Raw genomic sequence first — 22419 nt, 5'->3', positions numbered from 1 at the left:
ATCCTTTGCCTGACCTTTTCTTGAAACTGAGCTAGGTTTCAGTGCACCGAACTGTTTCAGACTGCCACTATGGCACAGTTATGGACATCGAGTCCCTGAACTCTTGTCTGCTAGTTTGGGATATGTAGTTAATTAAGCTTGAGGATGAAGGAAAAGCATTTTGAATCATTAAGTTCTGACAGGATGGACGATATGTCTTTTAGAACTCACCCTTTGATAATGAAATTTTCAGCAACTGAGATCTTCAAAATGAACCTCCCACATAAATTGTTTAAATAAAATTTTGTAGCCACCTCTTAAAGAACATATTGGAATATATTATCCTGCCAAGGTCTATTCTGAGTCCTTAACTTGGCCCTCAAATTGCACAGCATTTTAGAGGCCCCTTAGAGCCTATAGCTGTGCTTATAGCATTCAGCTGATTCCGTTTGAAAGCTGATCTGCTTCTGGATTGAGTTCCTTAATGAGAGTCTCCAGGACTGTACCTGTTATTGAAAACGTTGTCTCAGGCTATATACGTCCAACCACCTACCTGAGTTATGAGAAAATGAGCAGGTTTCTTCCGAAAGCTTTGTAGGAAAGAGTGAAGAAAATAAATAGTAGGAAGGAAAAAGGAGGTAGCAGAAAAGGTGGCTGAGACTGACGCCTGTTTGAGGGTATGAGGTCTTAGCTGGAGTTTCAGTTGGGGTTTACATTAAATGAAGAACACACAGGTTGCACCCGCAGTGAAGAGTTTCATATAAGTGATTTACCTGTCATCACTTAGGCACTTGGTGTCAGAAGCACTGTTAAAATCCATTTAAATAAGGTAGCATTTAATTACCTTAACCACAAAAATACTCCTTTCCACATCCTGCAGTCTTCCACTTCAAACTGTACATACCTGTGACTGTCTGAAAGAAAGGAGAGAGCAATTCTGAAAAATAGCAGCTTTTTAACTAGCCTTCACTGAAGTGTACAACAGGTATAACTCATGTTCATTAAATGAATGCAGTCTTACAAATAAAATCACGTGATTGTTTGAGTAGGTCAAACAAAGGACATAGAAGAACAGACAGCACTCATGTAAAGGCAACAGCCCTTCTAAGAGTATTAGAAGCTCAAGGGAAAACTTCCTCTCTTTTTTTGTGGTTTTTACATTTTTCTCTGGTCTTGTTCTGAGATCAGAAGTCAGAAATCTTGAGGAAGATCAGTTTGGACACTCGGAACACAATTTCAGCCTGAATGAACAAAAGCTTAAGAACTGAGGATGCAGTGTTATGGAAGGCAGGTTTCTGTTATTAACGCTGCCTATATTCAGGGTTAATTCATCCTGAGATAACAGTGGATCCAGGTTTGCTGATCAGTAAGAGTATTGAGTACATGGTCATCTTTAATGTCATAAAAACTTGTTGCATTCGCCATCTTCTAAAATTTCATACACCAGCAGTCTGTAAGCACTAGAGAAGCCATTAAATCATCTTTCAAACCCTTCCTGACAATCTAAATGTTTTTAGATCATGCAAAGTAAATGGACTCTAGTCAGTGAATCATACTTGAAAGATACTGCTGCTGCTCGTGTTTTATTAGTAGCTGAGAAATTAATTTGAGAGCAAAACTACACTGCTTGTCAGTGATCAGTCTACGGGGTATGTGACTATGAACACAATTTTTGATGAGTTAAGTGCCTTCGGTTGTTTTGCCTTCAAAATAGTACATGAAAAGTGATGTACACTGAACTGCACGCTTCATTCTTGGGTGAAGAATGTCAACATGTTTTCAGAAGAAAAGTTCTTTGAGCTTGTAAAGGAAAACTGTTTATAATGAATTTTACATTTAAAAATCTTGCTCATACAGGGACTTGTGGAATTAAATATATTTCAGAGTGACTCAGTTCTTTGAAAGCAGATACTGTTGTCTATTCTACGTTATTCTTGACTTCATAGTAGGAAGGAGGCAGCTACAGTTTTAGCCCTGCTGTTGGAATATCTTTTTGATGAGGCAAAGGCAGAACTTATTAGTTATCTAAGGCTCCCTCTCTCATATTACATCCCTATGTCCAAAAAAAAAAGAAAAACCCTACTGTTATCCGAATAATACGTGAAGTGACCGTTGTTAATTTAATTAGTTAATTTTTGATGTGAAGGAAACACAGGTATATGCAAAAGAAGCCAAGAGAAATACAGTTACAGCTTTCTTTTCCATGTTCTGTCTCTGTGTGACTCTGAGTCCATTTTGTAACCATGCATTTATACAACACAAAAAGAAAGTGCATTATCCCATTGACTAAGCCTCGATTGCTGTTTCCTGACATTTCCTATACTAGATAAATATATCCCCGTCAGGGATGATCTCGGTGACAAATTTGCATAGAAGGCTAAGGTCAGTCAGGCAGCACCGGGACAGGAATCTTGGTTTTGGCATGGATCTACTTTCTGTGCTCACGGTGGGCATCTGTTGTGGCAAGGAGGTTTTGAACCACCTGCTAGATAAGCTGCACATGCCAAACACCTGAGAAGTAGCATATAGCAAACACCTGAGAAAGCCACCAGCTGCAAAAAGCAAGTGTTCGAAATTCTGGGTACATCTTCTGTTGCAAATGCTGCAATTTTATTAGATTAATTCCTTATTTTAAACTGTCTATTGCATCCAAATGTGCTTCTTTTTGATTCCTTCCCTGCAAATATCCCTGTAACTATCAAGAATGAGTTGGATCTTGTTTACTAAATATATTGGAATGTCCTACCAGTATTAGATCAAATGTATAAATAATCTAAGGCTCTAAACCCTTATATTTAATCACCTGTTTAAACTGCTTACGGGTGATCTGAATCCTTTCTAAAACTAAATTTTATTTCCTTTTAGATGCACCTAAACCACCCACAGAAGAGACATACATTCGCTCAGATGAATATGGGACTTCTCCAAGGTTCAAAAGATCATCTGCTAAAATCCAGAAAAATGGGAGTCTAAATGTTGAAACCCTTGTTGTGGCAGATAAAAAAATGCTGGAGAAACATGGCAAGGAAAATGTAACTACTTATATCTTAACAGTTATGAATATGGTAAGATCTGATGTAACTGAAGTATGTCTTTCCCTGGGGAATATTGATGTGTCAAAATAGTACCTGTCATCAGACAAACAGTGATAGCAAAAAGAACATGCGCATTTTAGATATAAAAGCTCTTCAGAGCTAGTGTTATACATTATTTATGCTTAAAAGTTGTTTAAAAATACATCCTAAAATCGTCATGGCTATGGCAATACTGATACAGATAAAAAATAGGCATGTTTGGATAGCATTTAAAATAGTGAAATGTTTCTTTCATAGTACAAAGAAAACAGTTATTCATATTGAAAGTTTCATTTCTGTCAGTATTATAGAAGCTTTACTTTGTTCTACCTGATGTCACTCCTTGAAACAAAAATTTCTGAAAAAGCACATATTTATGCTGAGAAACACAATTTAACTGGAAATATTCCTTCCTTTAGGATTTCCTCCTCTTTAATTTTTTATTGCAAAAACCTAAACTTGATTACACTTGATCCAGAAGAACAAGGGCAGAACAAAACCCAGTGAAATCAATAGAAGTTTTTAAAGTTTTGTGAATAAGTATAGTGGTTGGGGTGTAATTCTTTTGGATTAAGCTCTTTCGGATTAATTCTGCAAGGCATATAATTACAGTAATTTGTATTGAAAATTGAAGCTCAGTGTAATTATCTAGTCAATTGTTAAAAAAATTTATACACATAAGTAATATTTCCTGCTTGAATAATCATTACAGGTTTCCAGTCTGTTTAAAGATGGAACAATTGGAAGTGACATAAATATTATCGTTGTGAGCCTTCTTCTTTTGGAACAAGAGCCTGTAAGTTGCATAATTCTTATGTAGTACACTTTATTTGACACTCTCCACAAGAAAGAGTGGACTTTCATTGGAGGTTGCTTAGGACATAAAGCACAAGAGAAAGACTGATATCACAGAAACCTGCAAAATCACGTTTTCTATGTTTCACTGCTCCTACTTTTTTGATTGTAAATCCTGATTTTGATTAAAATGTTCTTGAGACATTTTGAAATGCTTTCACTAACAACTTCCTGCCTGTTCTTGAAGAGAGATGGCTGGAATGAAAAGTCTACTTAAAAAGTATCTAAATAAATATAAAGATTTTGAAGTGGGTCTAAGTAAGAGTGACTTTCCACAGTGTGATCAGGAGAAAGGAGTCCAAAGTTCCAAACTGAAGACAGCATGTAAACAAAGGTGGGAGTTGAGCCTGTTCTTTGGGCAAAGATAGTGAAAGAAAATAAAATAAAATCGATTTTGATAAAACTGAATATGCATTTGTGGAGGGTCAGCGTAACTGGATAATGTTGTTCTTGCACAGAAATCTCTGAACATTTTAAACAAAAGGCTGAAAATATTTTAGCTTTCAACTTTTATAACAACTGAATATCTTTGGGCACAGTAACTGGTGAAATCCTTTCATTATCAACTTAATTCCAATCACTAGCTTTGAAAATAACTGTCTGTGTGGGAGAAGTTCAGTTTTATTTTATACCTGTGATTCATCGATCAACAGAATTGGTCATCACAGTTAACATGAGAATGCATAAGTTAATATGCAAAAAAATATGAAAAAAGTAACTTCCTTTTCCCTACCCATCTCTTCTTCCTTCATTTACCTTCCTCAAGTACTGGTGGAAGCACCTTATTTCTGTGTCTGTGAAATATCTACAGGGTGGATTATTGATTAACCACCATGCGGACCAGTCTCTGAACAGCTTTTGTCAATGGCAGTCTGCTCTGGTTGGGAAGAACGGGAAGCGTCACGACCATGCCATCTTGCTTACGGGCTTTGATATCTGCTCTTGGAAAAACGAGCCCTGTGATACTTTAGGTATGGTATGTAAATTGTTCCGAGAAACTCATGCATCTCAACAGCAGCATATTGATTAATAAAACTGAAATATTTCAGAATAAAGGAAGGCCTTTTTTTCACATAACTACAATTTTCTTCTGGATTACAGAACAATATTAACATTACATGTTTTCCTTTGAGATACTTAGAACAACATGAGAATTATTGCTCTCTTTATTCCAGGAAAGATGGCAAAATAAACTTTCAGTAGACATTCTTCTGGATTGTCACCTTTTCAAGGATTATCATGTAATTCTGAAAATATTTCTGGGCCACTCTGATTTTTGTTTTTCAGTGACTACTTGATTCTTCATGAATCCATAATTTGGGAGCAAGAGGGACATGAATGGGGAAAGAATAATGTTTACTGGAAAAATGCATTTCTTTTGTGTTAGATTTGATTTGCGCATACTCTTTAAACAAAAATCTTTTATTATCAAATGTAAATCTGCTGAAATTCTTTCATGGTAAAACTATCAAGTTGAAAACCATCTTCATGTATCCCAACAGACAAATACTGAGCTATTAACAACTTCTTTTAATGCCTCCTTCCTCCAGGATTTGCCCCTATCAGTGGTATGTGCAGTAAGTACCGTAGCTGCACCATCAATGAAGATACAGGCCTTGGACTGGCTTTTACTATTGCTCATGAATCTGGACACAAGTAAGCTATTTTTCATGACTTGCATTCTCATTCTATAAATTAGTATGTACATGAATGGAAATGTAGTATCAATTAATATACATCAGCTAATTACCGATCATTTATAGAACAATATAATTGTCAGAATATATAAATCTTTCCATTAATGCATAGATTTTTATTAAATATCATTTCTTCAGCAATCAAAAATAACCGCTGGGGGATTTTAATCCATTTTGTTGCCATAGGTGAAGAGGCCCTACTCTGACACAGGTACATCGCTATTGCTCCCACCTTGGCAGGTAGCTACAGATGAAATTAGGTTAAACAGAAGTCCAGACACTCAGAGATGTGTCCTCTAGAATTAAGTGCTGAATTGGCTTCTTGTGGTTCTTTTCATTTTATTATTTTGCCATTATGACTGTTCCAGTAAATAATTAGAGCAAGCAGAAAGAGCTGACAATAGTAACGCCAGTGTTCCTGTGCTTGAATCATGTGCTGGTAGACAAATAGCTCCTAGTGTGGATGCTCCAAAAAGAGAAGGGCCACAGCAGCTTACAGTATGGAGATGCCATCTCTGTGAGTTTCTTAAAGGTGTCTTTCCAGAAGACTCTGTGGTTCATCGGATCTTGGATCCATTCATCCCATTCAGCTCCTCCTCCTGCATATATTACGTTCACTGGCTTTTTTGGTGATTAGACTAAGAACTGCTGTCTCAGAGCAAATCAGTAAGAGTCTTCCCTGGAACCTCAGCTACTGTCTGAATTGTTCATTAAGTTTTAATGAAGATGATTAGGTTTTGCTGTTCTTGTTCCCAAATGATTGTGAGTTTCTGTTGCACAGCTTCTTGCATGCCCTTGATTTTCAGTTTAAACACAACTCCAACAGAATTCTTTCTAAGCACTGGCAGTATAGAAGCATAGCTTCTCCCTGTGGTGCAGATCACAAAACATGAAGGGGTTAGAGAAAAGGTTAGAGAAAACATGGGTACAGGATGGTTATTTTCTGCAGCAAATACCTTTCTGAAAGGCAGAGCTACTGTATTCTGCTGTTTAGTCAAGGCATGAATCTTTCCGATTCTGCATGACTGCATCAGGGCTATGTAGTTTTCATTGTACAGATATGCTTTACAGTATATACTATGACCTAATGTCTACATGAGTGACCCTTTCACAGGTTTCTGTATATCTGAAGGGAAACAAGGAATTAAAGAATAATCCTGCTACCAGTGAAGTCCATGGGAACTGTGCCAACGCTTTCATTGGGACCAAATAAGTAGAATGCCTATGGCTTGATGCTCATGTTACACTAATGCAATTTCACTGACCTTAGTAAATTTTTTTAATTCCCTTCCATCAGTGTTAGGAGAGAAACAAGTCTATAGGTTATTTCTCAAGAATTATCACCCTCGGTCTTTTAGTTGCCTGCCTTCCTCTTCATCGTTTTCTTATTCTCTTTGAGAGAACTACATATTAACTATATATCTTATTCTTGTTTTTTTCGTGTAGTTGGATTTTTTTCTTTTCTACTACTGCCATTTTGTTCATATTGTCCTTAGTTTACTTGCATCATACTCCTCCATCTTTTCTAAAAGAATACATTTTATCTTCTGGGAAAAATACAAAAACAAAATACCTGTCACAGACACAAAATGTCTTTGCTCAGACTGTATGTTTTGAGATGGTTGACTTATAGGCAGTAGACAACTATGACTGAAAATAAGGCCTACTAGTGCTTTACCTCCATCCATCTCCATGGGACTGTCTTTGTACAGGCCCTGAATGTGCATCTTCCCATTTACAAGAATGCTGCAAGTAGCAGGGTCTTTCTTGATTACAAAGGGAGAAGTGGTGCTGTTGTTATTCTCTTCATTGTGCATGGATATCAACATGAGGTACATACTCAAGCATATCTGAGTACCGTATTTTCAGTTGTTCCTCAAACATTCAGAAAATTGCCCAGAAGCTTACTATAAAAACACTGCTTGAAGTAATTAGAAGGAAAACAGGGTTGTGATGTACTTTGACAGACTTGTTTTTAACATTAATCCACTAATGAAAAGGTTTCTGTGCTTATGAACTGGTGGATGAAAAAGTGAAAAGTAGTATGATTGTGGTTATTACTATAAATGCCATAAAGAAATTCTTTACCCATCCCTAACTATGTCATTGACACAGTGCACAAAACGACCTGATACAGACTGAACTGTGGACTGTTCAGTTATTGCTGTGATATATGGGGCAGCAGAACTAGCTTTAATTCTTTGTGGTACATTATGGTAGTTCAGTTCATCATGGGGCTTTTGTCAGCTTTGATTCATTTGCTGGCAGAAAAGAAAATTCTGCTGGAAGCAAGAAGCTCAGTTACTGGGCAGGATTAGGAGATGGAAGGGACACATGGAGTAAAAAATGACTTCAAGGTAATTTCTCTAATGCAGTTATCTGCACGAGTCATTAATCACAAGGTTTTTGGTTTGGTTTTTTTTTTTAATGAGATACTGCATGTCTTGTTCATGTGACAGTATTGTTCCTAGAGTATAAACCTCATTTTGGCATTGATTTGTATATTATTGTCCCATTTGACTACTGCTCCAAAGACCAAGAGCTACTTTTGACTTGACCTCTTATAATATGCCTGTGTTACAAGGACATTGCAAGGAACTTGGCATCAGGTTGTCTGTAGGGGAGGCACTGCAGACAGTGGCGAGTTAGTTTTTCTCCCGTTAGCCCAAGTAGTTCCTTCCAAGAGCTGTATCATTAGCAGTGAGGAAGATGACTCCAAGTAACCTCTGTTCTTGGCTTGTTCTGCGATGACCAACAAGGCAGCCAAGTACAACAGTGATTTTTATAACGTGAGGTGAAACATTGATGACTGAATGCATCCTCTCATTTCAGAGGCACCACAAAATAGCTCCTAGATAATAAGTTTCACAGGCAATGGATGATACAATAAACAGGCAGAATTTCAGAATAGAGAAGCCGTTTAGCTATGAAATGTCTCTCAGCCTGTGGCTCTGGTATCCGCGTGCTAGTGTCTTCTTGTTAGCTCACACCACAGAGCTCCTGTGCATCACTACTTTCTTTACAGACACTTCACAATCTTTCTCTAACCAGTTAAGCGTATGATGGCACCAGCATTTGAATGATATAAACAGGAGCTTTTTTCATACCAATAGTCATTTGTATGTTGGTTTGTGCATATATTTGCATCCCTATGTGGAACACAAGCATAGAGATGTTTCTCACAGTGTTCTTTCTCCCCAGATTTTGTCTTGCTTCTGATTGATCTACATTTCCCCTCTCACGTATGTTTCTCTTTTCAGCTTTGGTATGATTCATGATGGAGAAGGAAATCCTTGTAGAAAAGCTGAGGGTAATATTATGTCTCCCACCCTCACAGGAAACAATGGAGTGTTTTCTTGGTCCGTGTGCAGCAGGCAGTATCTCAACAAGTTTCTCAGGTAGGTCAGATGTAAATCTGGGCTAGTGCCAGGGAATATATCTTAGCAGCAGGGCATGAACTCTGGAACAGACATAAAAATTACTAAAGTGTGAAATTTACTTCTTTTAAAATGTGCTAAAACCAATGTACTATTTGAGCCCACACACTTGAACTTATGAGGCGTATAAGTGGTATGCTATGTATGCAAAATGTCTTTGTCCTGCCTCTTTTCAGAAGAATGAATTTCACCCTCCATGAATATCCTGCAGTAATGACTGGCATGCCATTCTTTCCCAAGCATTCCTGTCTGTAGCTTGGTTTATTAGAGAATTAGTAGGAAGTGAACACAAAAGAGGACAGACACAGTGGTACCAAGTTCATTATGAAATGTAAATTAACACTAGTGCCCTTTCTCCCTGAATTTTCCCTTCTGATCTAGTTCATGCCATGAGTAAGCACATTTTTCATATACTGCTTCTTGGATGGAGAAAAAAAGAGAAAGAGAGAAAGAGATGTCAGTTGTTTCTCCAACATGTTGGCATAATTCAGTGACACATCTAAAAGCTGGTTTTTGATGCATATTTAATATAATGAGAATTATAGTCCTTACCCATACAAATTTATTCGATTTTGTTGGCCCTATATGGGCATAATGTGCATCATTCCAAAAAATGTGTATACAGTACTAAGTCTCAGATAATATTAAGGCATTTTAGATGTTAATTCCTTAATTCTGTTAACTGAGTCAGAATAAAGAACCTAGATATTTCTGTGGATAAATTAATATCTTAGGCTAGCAGACAGGAAAGATGACACAATTCTGGTGATTTTAGCTGCTACAGTGATCAAAGATATTCTAAGTACAGAAGCAAATTGCAAATGACAAAGTTACACAAGCCCTCCAACACGCAGTATGGTCCAGCAAACACGTATTTGGAGGATAAATCCAGCATGGACTGACCTTCTGCATATCTGAATCCACAAGCAAGTATGAAGGAAAGTAGGCCATAGGAAAGTACCTTTGGACAGTACCTTACCATGGACACAGCCAACCTAAACCACATCACTCAGCCACAGCAGCCCTTGGGGTATCAATCCACTTGAAGCAAATGGGTCACTGCCCATCTTGAGACATTGTCTTATGCCCAGATTTTGGGGATCCGTTTAAGAGAAAGCTGTAGATGGGATTGCCTTGTTCTTGGTTACCCAGCAATAAAGGGAGAAAAGGAATTTAATAGCATTTTTTCTTGTCATAATAATGCCAAGGCCTGGAAATTCCTGCATCTTAAAAGTTTGCAGGTCAGGCTACCAACAAGATATCAAGATATTTTGGCTTTTGCAGCAGATATGTGCATTCTAGTGCATGCCAATAAAGCTAGTTAAAGGTACTGCATATACCATACTGTGTGTTTTTGCTGTTCTGTAGCAAATAAAATATTTTGATGAAAAGATAATAGTCATGATTAATATACGTTCTCATTATAGTACAGCTCAAGCTGCTTGCCTGATGGATGAACCTAAGCAAACAGGACAGTATAAATACCCTGACAAGCTGCCAGGGCAGATCTATGATGCTGATACCCAGTGCAAATGGCAATTTGGAATGAAAGCAAAACTGTGCAACCTCAGCTTTGTAAAGGTACCTATTGATATCCTTTTGAAAAGTAAAAATTGCATTAGAGAACTGCAGTGCATTTATAAATCAGTACAAGTAATATAATGTTCTCCAGAGGGCTGGGCTATTTCTCAACCTTATCTCGCTTAGCAATTTACACTGAAAGCACTGGCCTCCCTTGAGGAATATCACCATCCCGGGGGAGTTTCAGAAGGACATGCGTTCTTTCCAGGAGGTGTATGTTTGCATACATAACGATCCATCAGGCACTGCCTGCTCTGCTAAGGCAGGTTAGCAGGCAGTGCAGCTTTGATCACAGTTTTCACAGTGTGTTGCTGGGGCGAAAGGGAGAAGTTCAGTTTTGTTTTGCTCTTACGCGTTGGCATGGAAGTCTGCAACAGATCTATATGGTTATTTTAGAATAATGAAATGTAATTTATATTCTTGTGTTTTGACTGAGGATTAACCTGTTGTTTTAGAGACTATTACAGCCTTCGCAGATCTTTTTGGAGACGATGTTTTATTAAATAATCCAGAGTGCTCATTCTGAAAAGAAGTATTGTCATTTCTTATACTCCTATTATTATCCTGCATTATTTTGATTTATTTTTATTATCCTGCATTATTTTGATTTATTTTATACTAACCACATTTATCAGGTGATGGCATCTGTTTTTCCTCTACTGCCAATAAACAAAAAAGTCAGAGTAAGAAGCACTGTGAAGAGACTGTGTTTCCAGACATCTCCTGTGTTTTAGAAAACCAGGTCTCTCTGGAATTTCACTGCTCCTGCAGATTTGCTTTAATTGTGACCTTGAACTTTTTACCACTTTTAGTTACTTTAGTTATCTTGTAGTCTCACATTCAAACAAGTTTTTTAAAAAAAGAATCCAGTCTTTTAAAAAAAGAATGGTGCATGAACACAAAGACAATATACAGAATATTGCTCTGCTAAGAATCTGAAACTCTAGATTTTCTAAGTTCAGAAGAAGGTAGCAGAGGCATACATCACTTATTGCTATTTCTGAACACCAGGAAATAACAGGCAATTATATGAATACAAATTCTTTTTCTTTTCAGGATATTTGCAAGTCTCTCTGGTGTCACAAAGTGGGTCATAGATGTGAGACAAAGTTCATGCCAGCAGCAGAAGGAACACCTTGTGGCATAAATATGGTATGTTGTTTTATTAACTTACTGTTAGAGCATATCGGGTTAAATACTAACTCCTGTCCAAACCAGTCCTCTCCACATTACTGCAGTTTTCATAATATGGAATACTGATTTGCTGAGTACAAAGCTGCATTGCAAAAGACTGCTCCTTGCAGTGACACATGCATGATGGTAGGGAGTGATGCCCCTCCCATCAAACTATGCAATAAGATACTTCTGGCAAATCTAAGTCATTAAGAAATTCCAGTGATTGTAATAAAAATCAGATCAAGACTTCAAATTCCACTCTGCGATACGCATTCCTTAAGTCATAAAATTTGCTGTACAAGCTAAGGTCATCATGCACCCTGCCCTCCAGTGATCACTACTGAAGGAACACGGTTATTTGCTTTAATTGAACCTTGTAATTTACCCAAAGCTATAGCTACCTGAAATATTTTATTTCAAGTGTTTCTTCAATTAGAATATTGTTTTTATTTTCAAGTTACTGACATCACGTTCTCTCTCCCTTTCTACTCTTTTTGCATTGTCTAATAAGTGAATGATAAGAGCAGGAATTCCTAGCAGAACTTTAACGGTGTATTTTTAAATGACATGGATGATCTTATCTAGAGCCTGGGCAAATTTTAGGATATTACTTTTTTATATATATCTCTATCTCTATATCTATATCTATATATATATAGATATAGATATCACCGTTTTGATCCATATCCTGCTTCAGAATCCTTCTTCTAATCTAATCTCACTGAGCCCAGTGATAGGCCTCATGTTTACAGGATTACATACTTGCCCTGAGGCTTTTATAAAAATGGATCTTTTGTTTTTCGTAGTTAGTAGCTACTGCTAAGCATGTACGTTTTGGCATTCTTTTGGCAGTGGTGTCGAAGAGGACAGTGTGTCAAATATGGTGAACACGGACCCAAGCCTGTCAATGGCCAGTGGTCGGCCTGGTCGGAGTGGTCCGAGTGCTCTCGCACTTGTGGAGGTGGGGTCACCTATCAGGAGAGACACTGCAATAATCCAAAGTAAGACATAGAGATGAAAAGGTATTATTTTTATGTTATTTATGCCGTTTTGAAAAGGATAAAACTTAGGCATAAAATCCATTTACAGTCATTTACGTAGACCCAATATTAAGGTAATATAAGGTAAGATACGAGTAAAGTAACAGAATATGTTCTTTTCATTCTGCCAGAATTATAGTACCCAGGTAAGGTCTCTCGAAGTGGATGCAATGTGTTTAAACCTAACCATGAACTCCACTGTTTTCCCTAAGCAGAACAATTATGTACAGTCCCTCTGTTCTTGACTATTTACAAGTATCTTTTTTAACAGTGAATTACAAAACCAACTACTAGGTTGTAATTACTCATTCTGTTTATGTTTGATCAGTTTAATGTAGTCCCTTATTAAGTCTTACTGTGATAGGTAATTACTTGCACATGTTCATTCTTGGATTACAACAAATTTAAAAATAGCTATATAACAAGATTGAAACCAGCAAAATAAAAATAGCTGCATAAATTTAAATTGGTGAGAACATGATTCACCTCTCTGGTCACATCTTTGCTGTGTTTGTAGTGATCCCAATAGGTATTGCATGGCAGCTGCTTTGCTTGGCTGTAGCAACCACAAAAGTTAATGGCCATGTGGGAAATACTGATCTCTTAAGATGATAAAAGTGACCTAAGACTGTAGGCTGTGAAAAAGAGATTTTTTTCTTTTTTAGGCCACAGTATGGCGGCAAATTCTGTCAAGGCTCCAGTCGTATTTATCAGCTTTGCAACTATCAGCCCTGTCCACCCAACAGCCCCGACTTCCGTGCCCAGCAGTGCGCAGAGTACAACAGCAAACCCTTCCGGGGCTGGTACTACAAGTGGAAGCCATACACTAAAGTGGAAGGTAATTAGAGCACTGCTCTGATGGACAAAGTCAATTGCAGGAAGCAAGATATAAAACTCTAATTCATCCAGATTCTTTGGGCAAATATCACCCTGATGTAAGCAAACAGAAGTTCATTTGGCCTATTTGGAGATGTGTTTGCTTTCTAGCATACCTAGATCTCACCTTCTGTGTGATTCTGCCTGTATGAACGTGCAGAGTTGATTTTGATTGTGAATTTAGATCTTTGTCCTTCGCGTGACTCCCTGGCCATTGCTACCTCTTCTTTTGTTTTATATTAGATATGTTTTAGTGTAAAATGAAAGAAAATAACAACAACAAAAAAAGAATTCCATGGATTTTTCACCATGGGAAATATGAGCTCCCACAATAACACTACCAGACTCTTCCTTCATCTGGAATGTTCTCAGATTTCTAAATGTAACAATAAATCAACCTTTTGACTTTTCTACTGGTATAGTCCCATGAGAATTGCAAAAAAGACCAATGTAATGACATAAATTTTTAAGGCTAGCTTTTTCTACCATGTCTTTATAAAGGTCAGGCCTCAATAACAAATAATAAGTTCCCAAATAATTCTGAAATTAAAAATGTATCACTGTCCTAATTCTCTTAACTACTTTTCCAAATCTCACCCAAGACCTATATTTGTGCTCCTAAACCCATGATATGGTTTTCAAAATTGCTACACATGTTTGGGTCTATAGAAAGTGTGGAGTGCTAAGTACTACCAAAAATCCAGTTGCTTATTTAAGGGCAGAAGGCATTTTGAATCTGATTTCATGCTCCTGAAGATGTCCCTTGCTTGGTCCCTTACTTGCATGGAAATTGTGTGCTTCATTCAGCAAGTGTTACAATATTTCAGTATCACTGCTGGATTTTTCTAGGCAGAAATTATAAGCCCTTCATATGCACAATATACCATCCATGTAGAAGAAGAAATCTGACAGACAATGCTGTAAATTTTTGAGAGGAACAATGCTTTTATTAAGGGGAAGTCTGCTCCTACTTCTAACTTCCTACCGAACCTATCATTTGTGCATTCTTGCTTCTTTTTCATTTTTTACTTAAAAAATAATGAAAATATTACCAGACTCCCATTTCTCTTAATAAAAAAGTGAAACTTGAAACTGTGGGCAAGTGCTTTTGAAATTTAGGGCCACATCAGCAGCTCAGCTAATGGAATATGTGTGTTTTCACGCTGGTGTAGAATTTTAAGCTATGTGAGTGTCTGGGTTGTCAAATACATATATTATTTTCTTTTATATTTCTTTCTTTCATAACTTGCTTTGGTCTGGTAACACTTTCTTGTCTTCTTTTCCCAGAGGAAGACAGATGTAAATTGTACTGCACAGCTGAAGACTTTGACTTCTTCTTTGCAATGTCCAGCAAAGTGAAGGATGGAACGCTGTGTTCCCCAAACAAATATGATGTTTGCATTGATGGAATTTGTGAAGTAAGATAAAATTAAGGTTCTTACAATCCTAATACCTCTTTTTTTTTTTTTTTTTGGTGGGCAGTTGACTACTTTATCAAAAATGCAGCTGTTTTTTCCAATTCCCTTGTGTCCAAGTCCTTCACTTCTGCCTTTTGGTTGCAGCAAGTAGGGTGTGATCATGGACTTGGTTCCAAAGCTGTATTGGATGCTTGTGGAGTTTGTAAAGGAGATAATTCAACATGCAAGTTCTTTAAAGGCCAATACTTGATCCAGCACAAAGCTAATGGTAAGGAAAGCTGTTCCACATGATCATCAACTCATTGCTCTGCTGTATCCCCATGTAATATATATGACTCCTTGCTCATTAGGGCAGTGGCTGAAAGTCCAGATGTGAACTGAAAATCACAGGGAGAGTGAGAGGAGAGTTCACGTTTCTCCTGTTCCTTAGTAACAAGAAACTACGAACATAAGTCTTGGTTAGTTAATTTGCAGGCATTCTTCTTGTCTCCTAAGTCACTTTTTTTTTTTCTGTTACACTTCGATTTTCTTTTTAAAAAGTTTTAGGATCCAGGCAAGTGAAAAAATAGCTGTAAATAATTCTGTCTGGAATGAGCTTGTGGAAGATATGAACAGTGGTACACAGCATAATGCCAAACATGACAGCACTTCCCATGTCCATTTTCAAATTAAATTCATTGGAAGTCATCCAGCTGATTCAATGAATGACCCAGTCACTAGGCTGCAGGCTTTTCTTCATTGGTCTGTCAGAGGCTTCTTGGGAAATAATCTCATTCTGCCTCTACTTCCCAGGCATAAATTGCAGATAATAACTATTGCTTTAACCTTAGGAGTGTTTTGAGGATTCATTTACTGATAATCCTAAGATATGTCAATAGTACAGTGATATAGGCCAGGAAAGTATTTAGGATATAGTTATATAGAGATAAAATATAATGCTAGGAAAATAATCTGACCACAGTGCTGTGCAAAATTAGCCATGTGCAGAGTGGAGGTTGTCAGTGATGTCCGATCAGACTGCAATGAGAGAGGTTTCTAAATGCTCAGGGGTAGTTGGTCACAGCAGGGAGATCCATGAAAACTCCGTGTCCAAGTGCATCTCACCCCAAAAGCTCATCCATGATTAAAGTAATGCCTTCCAACTACTCTAGGGAACTAAAGGGAGATCTTAGTAAAACCACTACAGGAAAACCTCTGCTAGTCTGATACGTGATTTTCTAGGGTGAACTTGCTTTGTCTCATCTTCAGTCACAAAGAGAAATTCCAGGAATTGAAACACCTCTGAGTAACTCTGATTACAGGCTACATAGGAACTTTAAAATCAGAACTGATGTGTCATTGGGAAAATGGATGGATCAAAGAGCTGTCTTCAGAATCTTTCAAACTGTCGGCTCGGACAGGATGAAACGTCTCTACCAGGATGCAAACTGCAAAACTGTCACTTGCTTCTCTCCTTTCAGACTACTATGCAGTGGTGACGGTTCCGGCAGGAGCGCGCAGCATCCAGCTCCACGAAATGCAGATCTCGAGCAGCTACCTCGCGGTTCGCAGCCTCAGTAAGCGGTATTACCTGACGGGAGACTGGACAATTGACTGGCCAGGAAAGTTCTCTTTTGCTGGAACCGTTTTTGATTATCAACGCTCCTTCAACCATCCGGAGAGTCTGTATGCAGCAGGACCGACTAATGAGACGCTGGTCTTTGAAGTAAGTTTTTTGCTGTTATTCTTTCCTTGATGTCTATTACAGAATTAGTAACGACAGCTTTAGCTCTGTTTGTGCTGTCGCTCTCAGCGAGATTAAAGAATAGCATTGAGCCACGACAGTGTTCAGACTTAATTGTGTAGTCATGCTAGACTGAAAGGCCTTTCACTGGTTTATCAAGCTCTGAAGTTTTAGTAAAACGTCACACATTCTGAGAAAAGAAAAATATGCGGAACATGCCACGTCCCATTATTTTTCAGTTGCTGCACAATGGTAACAGAGATTATAAACCCATCCCGTAAGTGGTATACAATAAAATTCAGTGATGTAAAAATTAAGTCAGACATCATGTTAAAGCTTAAGAGTAATGGTTTCAAATAATGCTGCTGAAACTTTAGGCACATGTATCTGTTTTTATATCTTCTTTGGGAAACAGATGGTCTGAGTACCGTACATGGGCTCCTATGTAATTTCTCGATTCAGTTTTATTGCTGACAGAATCTAGGATAATAAATTTTACATATATTTATCTCCTAATCAAATTTATACCTACTCCATCTGCCAGATGCCCCACGTCGGAACTATGTTTAGCAGAAAATAAATTTGGTGCTGATATGGTTTGTTCCAGTGTTAGAATTTTGAAGCTGGTCTTAAGTACTTTTGCTGTAAGAAAAATCTCTCTCCACATTCGTTGCCTTATGAGACTGTCTCTGAAAACACATCAGACCATCTGAGGGTCGGCTGCCGGCAGAGCTGCGCGCCTGCTCCGTGGCCGCCAGCTCCAGGTCTTGCTGCTTTATGAAAAAGCTCAGGCAAATCCCAGGATTTGTAGCTCATCTGTTATGTCCATTTTGATGAGTCCTTTGCTGTGAGAAGGCAGGAGCCCTCCCCAGAAGGGCTCAGTTTCTTCCCACACCTGCCAGCAAATTCCATGTTTTTCTCCAGAGTGTCCTTGGGGAGCAGGAGACTGAGGGCCGTGGCCGCTGCCCGAGGCGGTGGCTTGTGGCTCCTCTCCCCAGCCCAGAGCTGCTCTGGGCAGCAATTCAGCAGGGATGGACACCCCAGTGCTCTCACTCTTACATCCCTCTGCTGATGAACTAACAAACACCATAATTAGAGACTGTGATATGAAGTATATTCTTCGAGGAATATTTGGTCAAGGGCTACAGCTATTCAGTACAGGTTTTGTCTGGAATGTGTAAGAGCTTTACTGATACTCCTCTTGATTAATGTTCTTAAAATCCTCTTTAAAAAGAGACATTGAAGCCCATGGACCTTTAACATGCTTAAGTGTTTTGCTTTAGGATGGATAGCTTCTCATGGGCTAACAGTTGAGTATTTTCATGAGTGATTGGCATGATTTGCAATGCCTTTTTAAAGCATTGTTTTCTCAGTTGAAAAATTTCCATTTGGGAGTGTATGTTAATAAGGCTGTTTTAGTCCAAAGAAGACTTTGGTCTGCAAGTTACAGACATGTTTCCTGGTCTGCAAATCATTTCCAAAATAGCCTTACACCAAAGCAGCAAGCACGCTTATAAATACTATGAAATGTTAAACTGAACTATTGGGAATTTTATTTGTCAAAATACAAATGAAATTGAACTACATTATTATGGAACTAAAGTATGAATATTAAATTGCCAACAAGATGACTGACTTGGCTGCATAGTGTTAAAAAAAATTTACAGAGTAGAGATTAAAGGGGAAAAAAAATCTTGCTTTAATGCCAAGTAACACTTCTATTTTCATCCTATCAAATTATGCTAAACAGTTTTATTAAGATTTAGCATTTAACTTGAAGCTATTGCTCCTATGAGAGCTTATTTAAACTTCCCTTGTATTTTTATTGAAATACCTACACCGCTAGCATTGGTAACTAGGGATTGTAGCAACTAAAAATGTTATAGTTGTGTATTCCCCAAATATATAGCTCTAGGAGCAGCAGTTAATATTTTTTTCAATAACTTAAGCAATATTCAGCAAACTGAATTCTTAAATCCAGTCGTGGTTTTGCCAGACGCTGGTGTGCAGACTGTAAGAGCGCAGGTTTTTGCCCGAGGCCCGGGGCAGCCTGCGGCACCGCGGGCTCCGGCTCCGCGTGTCCGGCTGCATCCGCGCGGGAGGAGGGACCTGCGCTCTCGGGAGCGGGTCCCAACAAGTCTGTGCTCAGGGCTGTCACTTCCTTGGAAATGCAGCCGTTCCCCAAAGTACTTACTTGAAAGAGACATCTGAAGCATGTATTAAGCGAGAAAGATGCAACCCAAATAAGGGGGAAAAAAAAAAAAATCACTGTTTTCTTCCATACTGCAGAAACAGCAATTGTCCAGCCTTGCAGTCACACTACCTGTTTAATATATGTGATTATTGTACAGAGTATTCCTATGCCTATTTTCTATCAGGTTCTCAATGGTTCACTTTGGCACATATCATTTAATTAGATTTGCAGTCATAAGTCATTATTTGAAAGTATAAGAGACAAAAAAAGAATGATACAGTGTTTTCATAATTATATCAGAATTTTAGAAAATGTTTTATACATATTTATATATTCATATATAAGTGTATTATTATGGGAGCCAGCATACCAAAGAAGACGAAGAGCAGTGGCTCTGAAATTTAACTAGGTTCTGAAAGAAAAAATCCAAACTTCCCTGGCCAAATGTTTTTGGAGGAGGACACTGTGTCAAGAATGTGCAATGAAAGGTGGAGGACTAGTGTATCTGGAGATCAGCTACTGGAGTGTAAATGTATGGCCAGATTTAGGAGTTCATTGGAGCTTTTCCTAGCCTGTTGAAGCAGCAAAATCACATGCGGAGGGAAGGCAGCGCTGTCGAGCCGGTGAATGGAGGCCCATTAGAACTTGTGCATCATTCTGAAGGTGCAGTTGTACTATTGACACTTTAGTGATTGTGGGTTTGCAGAAACCAAAAACTCAATGGATCAGAGGTAATCAAAGGTCAACATTTAGATGTTGGTGGAGTTTTTCTGGCAGGTGATAAAGGTGCGACTTGAGGAGGATGCCGCCTGCTTTGGCACTCGTTTCTCTGCCTTCGGTGCCGAGCGCAGGCCCCAGTGCCCGTGGACATTCCCTGCAGCCCTTCCTGCTGCAGGCTCCAGGGTCCTCCCCGTCGGGCTGGAATTGGGCAAAGATCTGAAAGGGCAAAACAAACTCAGCTGTTATGTGGGCTTGAGCGTCCTGTACAAGTGTGGATTAGTAAACTAACCTGAAAACAAGGGAATTTGGTATTCTGATTTTGGGTTTTGTCAGTGAGGTGATGAAGGATGAATTGACTCGAGACTCCAATCAGATCTGAAAAAGCCCATTTTTTCAGGATGAGACAGAACCAGTATCCTCAGTGAACTCTACCTCACACTTGGTGAAATATTGAATCAGGGAATTATGAAATCTTGGTGAAGAAAGATGGTTTATCTTGATAGCAATAGGTAACAGATGGAAAGGATGCTTTACAAAGAGGCAACCATCCACAGGAAGGGAAGGTGAAGGGAGCTTCAAAGCAGGAAAATATCTAATTAAAAGCAGTAAATCACTTCCTCCTTGTCGATAGAGGGGAGGGGGGAAAAAAGGAGAGAGAGAGAGAGAAAGGAAGCCAGGTGGAATGACTTTACTGATGATCTAGCTGCCATTGGGAGAAAGCCAAGCTGCAGTTATAAAGCATTACATTTATTATTAGCTACTAGATGATAAATTTGTACTGATTTCCCCTAAAGAGAAAGTCAGTTAAAGAGAGCTAAGATGTGCTTATAAGATACAGATGTTGATGCAGTATAATGGATAAAAGAGTTCTCCTTTAGTGAAGAGAGATTAGCTGGACGGTATCCCTGAAGGTTGTACATTTAGCATGTGAACAGTAAAAGGATGGAGACCCCCTAACAACAGAGGACAAATTTGAAACAGCTGAAGTAGGAATGAGATCATACAGGACCTTTCAAGGATACTCTTTTCCTATCTTTTTTTTTTTTTTTTCCCCCTTTAATGACCTTAGTGGTCTTTCTTGAAAAACAATAGTTTTTCATAAGCTTTTAGTTAAGATTGTTTTTAAAGTAGCTGTAGGAACATGGAAGGCATAAAGATGCTTTTGTTTTAAGGTATGGCTAGCTAGTTACAGGGTAATTCTTCCTTTGCAGTGGTTTTTTTCTCTACAGGTTCTCACTTCCCTTTGAAGCTCTTGCTATCAGCCACTGTCATGGCTAACATCCGATATTTGCCCATTTTAGCCAAGAGTCCTGCATTTTTCAGCTGTTTTAACAGTTTCTCCCAGTATCGTGCGCTCCATGCTTAGATGTGCAGCACTGCAAACAAAGTAAACTCATGGAAGTCAGTGGAATAAACCTGATTAATTGAAGAAATCAGAATCAGCTCAGGATGCTGGATGTTACAGCATTTATTAAATCCATGTGGGTAATGGTAGCTGAAAACACAGGACTGAAAATAGCAACGCCACCACTCTTCAAACACACAGACTACTCTGTCTGCCCTGCAGGAGAAAGCCGACTGCTTTTATACCTAAGCAAATTATCAAAGATTTATAATGGGGGAGACACAGGAAATGAAGATGCAATCTGAAAAAACAGGTTAAACCTACTATATATGCTGGCATCCCAAATTTAGGTTTATGTCCATTTCCTAGGCTATGCAAATGCAGAATGAGTAAAAGATGCATGAAATACATGAAGCACATGTGAGTAAGCAGTAGCTATTCTTTTATTTTGCTCTTTTTTTAAAGCTCAGCTTCACACTATAAGGCATGTCTATTTGTCCTCCACAGACAGAATCATTCATTTTTTTTTCAACTTGTCAGACTTGCCAGACACTTTTATGTCTTCCTATGCATTAGACAGAATACTGTGGAGGAAAAAGGAGTTTATCTTGTCTAAATTAATCTCTCTAAATTCAGTGTATTTGCAAGTAACTTCACATACAACATCTTACAATAAAACATACCTTAAAAGCACAAATCAGTCATAAAAATGACATGTTGATAGGCACTTTAATAATTTGTCCCCCTCCCCCAAAAGACAGTATTTTATAGGAGGCTCATCATAGTCATTGAAAGAAAAAAAAAATGAAAAGAAAGAGTATTAGTGGAGCAGATGTACAGCTAGTTTAGAAAATGTTTGAGTGTAGCTTTGAAATCAAAATTAGCAGTAAAAGGAAAAGGTTCTTCACTCGGGAGGATTCAGCTTATCCATTTTTTTAACATTCATGCCTTAAGCAAAGGCCACAGTTCTTTTCCTTCAGAATAGGCCTGGCAGATTCCAGCCGTAGAGGCTGTGGTTTTCCAACTCAAGAAGCTGTAAATTTTATAACTCTGCGCCCTGCGGTCAGAGCTGCTGAGTGTTGTGTCTGAAGTCAGGTGGTTGGTGTGTTAAAGGTAGACATTAAACAGTTCAGTTGAGGAACTGGAAATGTTTAAGGAGGTTGTTTGCCAGCTGTAAATTTGGGAGCAAATGCCAGTTGGCTGAAAAGATGCTGGAATGCATCCAGTTAAGTAGACTAGCATTGGAGGTCTTTCCAAATTTGTGGGTCTGATAACTTGGCTGTATATGCAGACTGCAGTTACTG

General features: G+C 38.3%; 1 protein-coding gene across 1 annotated transcript in view; it reads left to right on the top strand.

Annotated features, from left to right (window-relative positions):
• The window catches only part of ADAMTS18 (ADAM metallopeptidase with thrombospondin type 1 motif 18), a gene marked incomplete at its 5' end in the record, with an annotated part of 66481 nt that overhangs the window by 27860 nt on the left and 16202 nt on the right, over positions 1–22419 (top strand). The window contains 12 exons of the mRNA XM_026036554.1: positions 2845–3044; positions 3766–3849; positions 4720–4879; positions 5459–5564; positions 8866–9003; positions 10470–10623; positions 11680–11775; positions 12652–12800; positions 13505–13677; positions 15003–15133; positions 15278–15401; positions 16594–16838. Coding sequence (XP_025892339.1) covers positions 2845–3044; positions 3766–3849; positions 4720–4879; positions 5459–5564; positions 8866–9003; positions 10470–10623; positions 11680–11775; positions 12652–12800; positions 13505–13677; positions 15003–15133; positions 15278–15401; positions 16594–16838 — 1760 coding nt within the window. The remainder of the gene's footprint in view (positions 1–2844; positions 3045–3765; positions 3850–4719; positions 4880–5458; positions 5565–8865; positions 9004–10469; positions 10624–11679; positions 11776–12651; positions 12801–13504; positions 13678–15002; positions 15134–15277; positions 15402–16593; positions 16839–22419) is intronic.

Source organism: Nothoprocta perdicaria, unplaced genomic scaffold (genome assembly GCF_003342845.1).
Source record: "Nothoprocta perdicaria isolate Ctin4 unplaced genomic scaffold, notPer1 scaffold_18, whole genome shotgun sequence".
NCBI lineage: Eukaryota > Metazoa > Chordata > Aves > Tinamiformes > Tinamidae > Nothoprocta > Nothoprocta perdicaria.
The sequence above is the reverse complement of the archived record's forward strand: the minus strand, read 5'-3'. Positions and strand labels throughout refer to the sequence as shown.